The 6,986-nt window shown below is 69.3% G+C and overlaps 2 protein-coding genes across 2 annotated transcripts in view; both read right to left on the bottom strand.

The window, feature by feature from the left end:
- Positions 1 to 271: 271 nt before the first annotated feature.
- Positions 272 to 1,178, bottom strand: MAFA (MAF bZIP transcription factor A). The gene has a single exon (XM_067292258.1). It carries the CDS (start codon positions 1,176 to 1,178, stop codon positions 309 to 311), a length of 870 nt encoding a protein of 289 aa, XP_067148359.1. The 3' UTR covers positions 272 to 308.
- A 4,564-nt stretch (positions 1,179 to 5,742) lies between these two features.
- ZC3H3 (zinc finger CCCH-type containing 3) overlaps positions 5,743 to 6,986 on the bottom strand; it is a 157,351-nt gene continuing 156,107 nt past the window's right edge. Inside the window, exons 12-13 of the mRNA XM_067290103.1 lie at positions 6,512 to 6,592; positions 5,743 to 6,056 (exon numbers count right to left, since the gene is read on the bottom strand). Of these exons, the coding sequence (XP_067146204.1) occupies positions 6,025 to 6,056; positions 6,512 to 6,592 (113 nt within the window). The 3' untranslated portion in view covers positions 5,743 to 6,024. The remainder of the gene's footprint in view (positions 6,057 to 6,511; positions 6,593 to 6,986) is intronic.

Below are 6,986 nucleotides of genomic sequence, written 5' to 3'. Positions count from 1 at the left end.
TGGAAAGGGGGAAAAAAAACAAGGGAAAAAGAGAGGAAAAAAAGAGGGAAAGGAGGAAAAGCCAAGCCCCCGGCCCCCGCGGTCCGGCGGCGCCGTACACGTCCCGCATGCAGGCTGGCCCCGGCGGCTCCCCCCGCTCCAGTCCGAGGCCCGCGGGGCAGCCGCCTCTTCCAGCGGCCCGCTTAAAATTTGGGGGGAGGAGGAGGAGGAGGAGGAGGGGGAGAATAATTAATAATAGTAATAATAATAATAATGGATAATCCTCCTGCTGCTGCTGCTGCGGGCGGCGCGGGGCGAGCGGGGCCGGCTCAGAGGAAGAAGTCGGCGGGCGCCTTGGGGGCGGCGGGCGGCGAGGGCGCCCGCGGGAAGGCGCGGGCCGCCGCCAGCTTCTCGTACTTCTCTTTGTACAGATCCCGCTCCTTGGCCAGCCGGGAGACCTCCTGTTTGAGCTGCTCCACCTGGCTCTGGAGCTGGCACTTCTCGTTCTCCAGGATGTGCCGCTGCTGGACGCGCTTGTAGCGGCAGGACTGCGCGTAGCCGCGGTTCTTCAAGGTCCTCCTCTTCTGCTTGAGGCGGATCACCTCCTCCTTGCTGAAGCCCCGCAGCTGCCGGTTGAGCTCCCGCACCGACATACTCACCAGCTGGTCGTCGGAGAAGCGGTCCTCGAGGCGCAGGTGGTGGTGGTGGTGGTGGTGGTGGTGGTGGGCGGCGTGGTGGTGGCCGCCGGCGGGCGGCAGCTCCTCGCCGCCGAAGGGCTGAGGCCGGAACGACTCGTAGCCCTGGTGGTGGTGGTGGTGGTGGTGCGGGGCGCCGATGAGCGCCTCCACGGCGTCCTCGGGCGTCAGGTTGAGCGCCTCGGGGTTGAGGTGGTGCTGGTAGCCCGACATCCAGTAGAGCTCCTCCAGCTGCGGCTTGGAGCCGAGCGGCGCGGCGCCGGGGCCGCCGGTGGGTTGCCCGCCGGGGCTGGGAGCGCAGAAGCTGGGCGAGGAAGGCACCGAGGAGCAGGGGGTGCTGAGCGGCGTGGAGGAGAGCGAGCCGGCGGGCAGGCGGTGGCAGAGCCGCTCCGCCTCGGCCGGCTCCTTCTTCACCTCGAACTTCATGAGGTCGAAGTCGTTCACGTACTCGATGGCGAGGGGGCTGGTGGGCAGCTCCGCGCTCATGGCCAGCTCCGAGGCCATCTCAGTCCATGGAGGGGCCGCCAGGCGCTCGCCGGGCCCCGCCGCTCACCGCCGAGCCTCCGCCGCTGCCGGGACCTGGCTCCGCTGCGGGCCGGCGCCGGGCTCCGCGGTGCAGCCGCCGACGGGACCTTGTTCCGGGCTGCGGCCGGGCTCCGGGAGCCGCCGACGGGACCTTGCTCCGGGGTGCAACCGGGCTCCGCGGTGCAGCCGACGGGACCTTGCTCCGGGCTGCGGGGTGCAGCCGGGCTCCGCGGTGCAGCCGCCGACGGGACCTTGCTCCGGGCTGCGGCTGGGCGCCGGGGTGCAGCCGGGCTTCGGGAGCCGCCGACGGGACCTTGCTCTGGGGTGCAGCCGGGCACCGGGAACCGCCGACGGGACCTTGCTCCGGGCTGCAGCCGAGCTCCGGGTTGCAACCGGACTCCGGGAGCGGCCGCCGACGGGATCTTGATCCGAGCTGCAGCCGAGCGCCGGGGTGCAGCCGGGCTCCGGGAAGCAGCCGCCGATGGGACTTTGCTCCGGGGGCTCCGCTCCGAGGTGCAGCCGGGACTTTGCTCCGAGGTTCAGCCGGGCTCCGGGACTCTCTGCCGGGACCCTGCTCCGGGACGCAGCCGGGCGCCGGGACGCTGCTGCGGGACTCTCCGCCGGGACTTAGCTCTAAGGTGCGGCCGGACTCCGGGGTTGCGGCCGCACCGCGCACACCCCTCCGCCGCCGGGAAGCGGAGCCCGCGGGCGCGGCGCCGGGCGCTCTCCAGCACGGCTCTGCCGCTCCGCCGCTGCCTGCGGCCGGCTCCCAATGGCGAGGGGCAGCCGGCACCCCGCCCGCCCCCTTCCTGCCTCCCCTGGCACCTGCCCCGGCCCCACCTCCCCCGGGGGGCCGCAAGCCTGTCCCTGCCCTCTGCCGCCTCCTCCCGGCCCCGGTGCCCTGGGGGGCGGGGGCCCGGCACCCCCCTGCCTGCCCGCTGCCGCCGGTGCTCGGCGCTGCACGCAGCCGCGCCGCGCCGCTCCCGGGGCCGCTGAATGGAGCCCGCCGCCCTTTATATGGGGAGCGCCGCCCGGCCACGCCCCTCGGGGCGGGGCCTCCCGCGCAGCCGCCTATGGGCGCCGCGGCCGCCCGCCTCGATTTGCATATCCCCATGGCAACGCCCCGCGGGCAGCTGTCAATCTGCGGCGGGAGCAGCCTGGCGGGCAGAGGGCGCATCCTCCCGGGGGGGGGGTTGCATGGGGGGGGGGGGGAGTTGCATGGAGGGGGGGGGGTGCTGGGCCCCGGACGCCTGGGCCCTCCCCAAGTTATGCGTGTCGTCCCCCCCCCCCCTCCAAGCGCGGCCACGACGGGGCCTTGCCAAGGCTGCAGGCCTGCGGGTGCACACGGAGGGGGCTGAGCTGCCACGGGGGGGGGGGTTGAGACATGGTGGGGGCCCACGGGTGCACCCCAGGGGGCCGAGCCGTGATGGGGGGCCCATGGGGGGGGTGGGCCGAGCTGCAATGGGGCCGTCCGGACCCAACTTCCCACCCGCGCACAGCGGGAGACGGGCTCGAAGCTGCCCTCTGCTGAGCCCTGCGCAGCGCCCCGCTCCCGGCCTCAGTTTTCCCAGCTGGGAAATGGGTGCAAGGAGAGACGGGGCCTTTTGTAAAGCTCTCAGAGGTGAAAGCCGGGAAGCGGCGCTCCGGGAGAGCTCTGGGGAGGCGCCTGGGGGAGACTGGTGTGGGCACAGCCGGCGTGGCGATAAAGCAGGGAGAGGTACAGCTGCCCCCTCTCACTTTCAAACCCAAGGAAACGGGGAAGACACGGCTTTAAACGGATGCAGCGCCGGGATGTTGCCCAAAAACGCTGAAGGCGGCATCAAAACTCTAACAGGCAGGACCCAAAAGACGAGGTGACCCCCCCCCCCCACCCCAGACCCTGCTGCCCCTGCACGGGCTGCCCCACGGGCCCTCTGCAGCCGCAGAGGGAAGACCCGCGACCTCTCCGGTCAGCTCCCGTCTCGGTGAGGCCTGAGGCCACGGTGATGGGCCCCCCCCTCCTCTTCCTGCCCTGGCGGCTCTCGGAGGAAGCTTCCCGCCGGCCTCCTCCGACGCTAGCCAGGGCGCTAGGACCGAGCCAACGGCAGGGTTTAACCCCAAATTCCCCTCCGCACCTGGCCTCCCCCCACCCCAAAGGCTGCAGGCGGCAATTTTTTTTGGGGGGGGGGGAAATGCTGGCTTTAAGGTAGCCGGGGAGCGGGCCGGGATGAAAGCGCGATTACGCCACGCCGGAGCAACCCAAATGCGGGATGAAGGGACCCCCCCCCCCCAATCCCGGCCGGGGGGACGGAGGCAATGCCCAAGCGGGGGTCGCACGACCTTTTTGCAATGCTATTGCACTTTTTTCCAAGGGGGGGGAAATAAATAAAATAAATAAAATAAAAAAAACCCTCCCCGCGGCGCTTTCCCACGGCTCATTTCGGAGCCCGTCGGCAGCGCGGGTCGGGGGGGGGGGGAGCGGGGAGGAGCCGCGGCGGGATTAGGAGCGGGCCGGGCTCCAGGCGCGCTGCCGAGGAGGAGGAGGAGGAGGAGGAGGGGGGAGGAAGGCTGTTGGGGGGGGGGTGGGAGAAAAGTGAGCCAGCGGGTGATGCTATGCCGGCACCTGCTTCCCAGCGGGGGGCACGGGGACCGAGGGCCGTGCCGAAGGAGTGGGGGGGGGGATTTTCCAGGAAAAGTTGACGGTGTCCTGCAGGCGCGTTGCCCTCCTCGATCCCCCAAACAGCCCCTTTATCCCGGGGGGGAAAATCCCGGCGGCCGGCAAGGATCCTCCCCCCCCCCCCCCGCCGGGAAGCAGCAGGGCGCCGGCCCGGCTCTGCCCCCCGACGGCGGCAATTTAACCCCGCGGCGCTCGGCGGGAGAAAAGGGGGGGGGAAAAAAAGGAAAAAAAAGCTAAAAAAGTGCATTTTTTCTCCCGTGGTTTTCCACGTTGCCCCCCCCCCCATCGGCGGGCGGGGGGAGCCGCGGTCCGGAGCCAGCGGCCCCGTTTCCCACCTCGGTGATTTCGGCTCTTCGTTCCCCCCCGTCCGCGCTGCTCCACGCGGAGCCGCCGCGGCCCCGGCACGGCAGCGCTCCTGCAGCCTGGTTTCAGGGTGTTTTTTTTTTTCCCAGGAAGCCGTCGCTTGGCGCTAGGGAAAAGCTGTTCAAACGCCTCTTTCCTCGGCCACCACCACCCTGCCCCGCGGGTGTTTTCAGCTGGGGGCAGGGGGGGAGTCGTTTAAAACACAAAAACGGGAAGATCTGGAGCAAGGGCAGGACCTTTGTCGGGGTTAGCGGCTCCTCGAGCAGCCAAAATGGGAGATTGACCCCCCCCAAATCGCCCATTTCACGCCACAAAAGCTCGGCGGATCTATTCGGGCTGGACGGACAGACGGACGCCCCCACCCCGCCCCCCCCCGCCATCCCGGAGCCGGGCTGAAAGAAGAGCAAAGCCACGCTCAAAACCGGGCTTTTTTTCAGGCAGAAACTCTTTTATTTAAATATCAAAACGCACAGGTCAATAAAAGACACGGGGGATGGACCCGGCCCCAGGCGAGGGACACGCAGGTGGCCGGGCCCGAGCATCCCAACGGGGGCATCCCAAGGGCTGATCCCGTGTTGGCAACGTGGTCGCCCCCAAATTCATCTCCCAAAGGTGCTAAATCCCCCAGGGGCCGGCTGCTCTTCCCCGGCGGGACCCCCGGACAGTTTCCACGGGCGAAAGAAATAAAAAAAGAAGGAACCTGCCCGTAGCTTAGAGATGCGACCGCCCGGAAGGGACGACACGGAGCCATTGGGCATTCCCGATTTGCCGAGCGATGGCACTAACGGGGCTGGTTTCTACCAGGGACGGCGGGAAGCTGCTTTGCCCCCGTGCGGATTTGGAGTGGCCTGAAGTCCCCAGAAGAGCAGATTCGGGGGGGGGGGGGGACGGACCGAGGGCGCAGGGCACGTTCCTGCTGGCCACCAGCTCGGCACCTGGCTCCGCTCCGGCATCCCGCGAGAAATCGCCCCCTAAAAATAAGGAAACCAAAGACCTGACGCCTCCGCTCCAGGGCAGAAAGACGGACCCAGCTGGGCTCTCGGCCCAGGAACGGGAGCCTGGGGTGACGGCGGCTCTCGCCGCAAACGGGTCCTCGTCACCCGTCCCCGCATGACGGCTCGCGGCCACTGCCAGCACCGGGCGCCGCGCCGGCGGCGGGGGGGACGCGGGGGGACGGAGGGGAACGACTCCCACGCGCATCCGACCCGTGAGCCCGGCCCTCGCGTTGGCGGCCACCGGACACTCCTGTCCCACGCCGGGCAGCCACCAGCAGGGTTCAACTCTGGGGACAGCAAACGCCAGCCACGGGGGGGGGACACCGAAACTGAGAATTAAGTTCCTCGGGGTCCTTTAGCCTCTTTATGTCCTGCCTTGTACCTTGCTATCACGAACGAGAGCTCACGGGACCCCCGAGCCTCAGCAGCTGTGATTTGAGCAGTCGAGGGGGACCGACGGGGACCCGAGTGTCCCCCCGACACTGAAACCTCACCGCAAGGCCGGCGGCGGGGTCCGGCTTAAAGCAGCCAGCTTAAAAGATAATTTATTTGAAAATTAAAACACTTTAACAAAGCCACCTCCCCGAGCGCCGGGGCCGGGGGAAACCGGTGACGCTTCTTCCCGCTCCGGCGGACGGACGGACGGATGGACGTCTCGGGAAGCGAAAGGAAAAGGAGACACCGCCGGCCCTGCGCGGTGTCCTGAGGTAGGTGCCAGGCCGTGCCCGGCGCTGCGTTTCCTGAGCTCTTGGGCCGCTGCGCGGGACCGGGAGTGGGGAATGGTCGGCGCCGGGCGCCGGGAAGGTCTCGCTCACAGCCTGGGCTTGATCTGCAGCCGCTTCCCTGGAAGGAGAGGAGAAGAAGGTGAAGGTGGAGGAGATGCACCGTCCCCGGGCTTCGCGCCCCCTGCTCCGGGCGGGCTAAAGCGATGGATTTCCCCGGAGAGGGGAGCCGGGAACGAGCCGTGGCAGAGCCTGGTTGGGCCCCCCAGCCGCGGCAAAACGGCACCAGCGCGTCCCGTCCGCTCCCCAGGGGCCGGTCGGCGGTGGCGGCGGCAGGGGACGCGCGGGCAGCTGGCGAGAGCCGCGGCGCCCTCCCCGCGGATGCTCCCGGTCCTCTCCGCGCGCCGGCGGCTGGGGACCGCGGGGAGAAGCCGCCGCGCGGGTCCCGCGCCACCTGGGCACGGAAGCGGCAGCGTTCCCGTCCCCCGGGGGCCGCGGGAGCAGCTGCCGGCTGATGTGACTCACCCCATGGGCAGGGGGGGGACAGGACGGGGGCGCCCGCTCCGCCAGCCTCACCTCTGCCGCCTCCTCCCTCCTCGAGGGCCGCGTTTTCCGAGCCCCTGGAGGACGCAAAAGCCCTTTTCCGCTTGGCGGTACCTGGCAGCAGAGAGGGAGAAAAAAAAGAGGAGAAAAATCATCACGCGTTCGTTTCGATTCCCGACTTCATCCCAGTCGCAGCATCGGACCCCCAGGGGCCGTTACGGAAAACCCGCCGGCAACGCCTCCGGCCCTGCCGGAGCGCCGCGAGGCCGTTTGCAGCGGGGCTGGCTTGGGCCGAGGATCCGGGGCAGCGCTTCCAACGGCGGCACGGGACCAGTGCCGCGATCCGCTTTCGGAGCGGCAAAGAGGAGCGGAGCGCGGCGAGCAAGGGGTTAACACTCCAGCCGCTCCGGGTAACGGGATGCACGGGATGCAGGTCAGCGATGCTTGCTTCCAGCGCCCGCCGAGGCGGAGAGTGCTGCTGCCATCTAGCAGGCACCAGCCACTGTCC

The sequence above is a fragment of the Apteryx mantelli genome, chromosome 2, assembly GCF_036417845.1.
Source record: "Apteryx mantelli isolate bAptMan1 chromosome 2, bAptMan1.hap1, whole genome shotgun sequence".
Lineage (NCBI taxonomy): Eukaryota > Metazoa > Chordata > Aves > Apterygiformes > Apterygidae > Apteryx > Apteryx mantelli.
The sequence above is the reverse complement of the archived record's forward strand: the minus strand, read 5'-3'. Positions and strand labels throughout refer to the sequence as shown.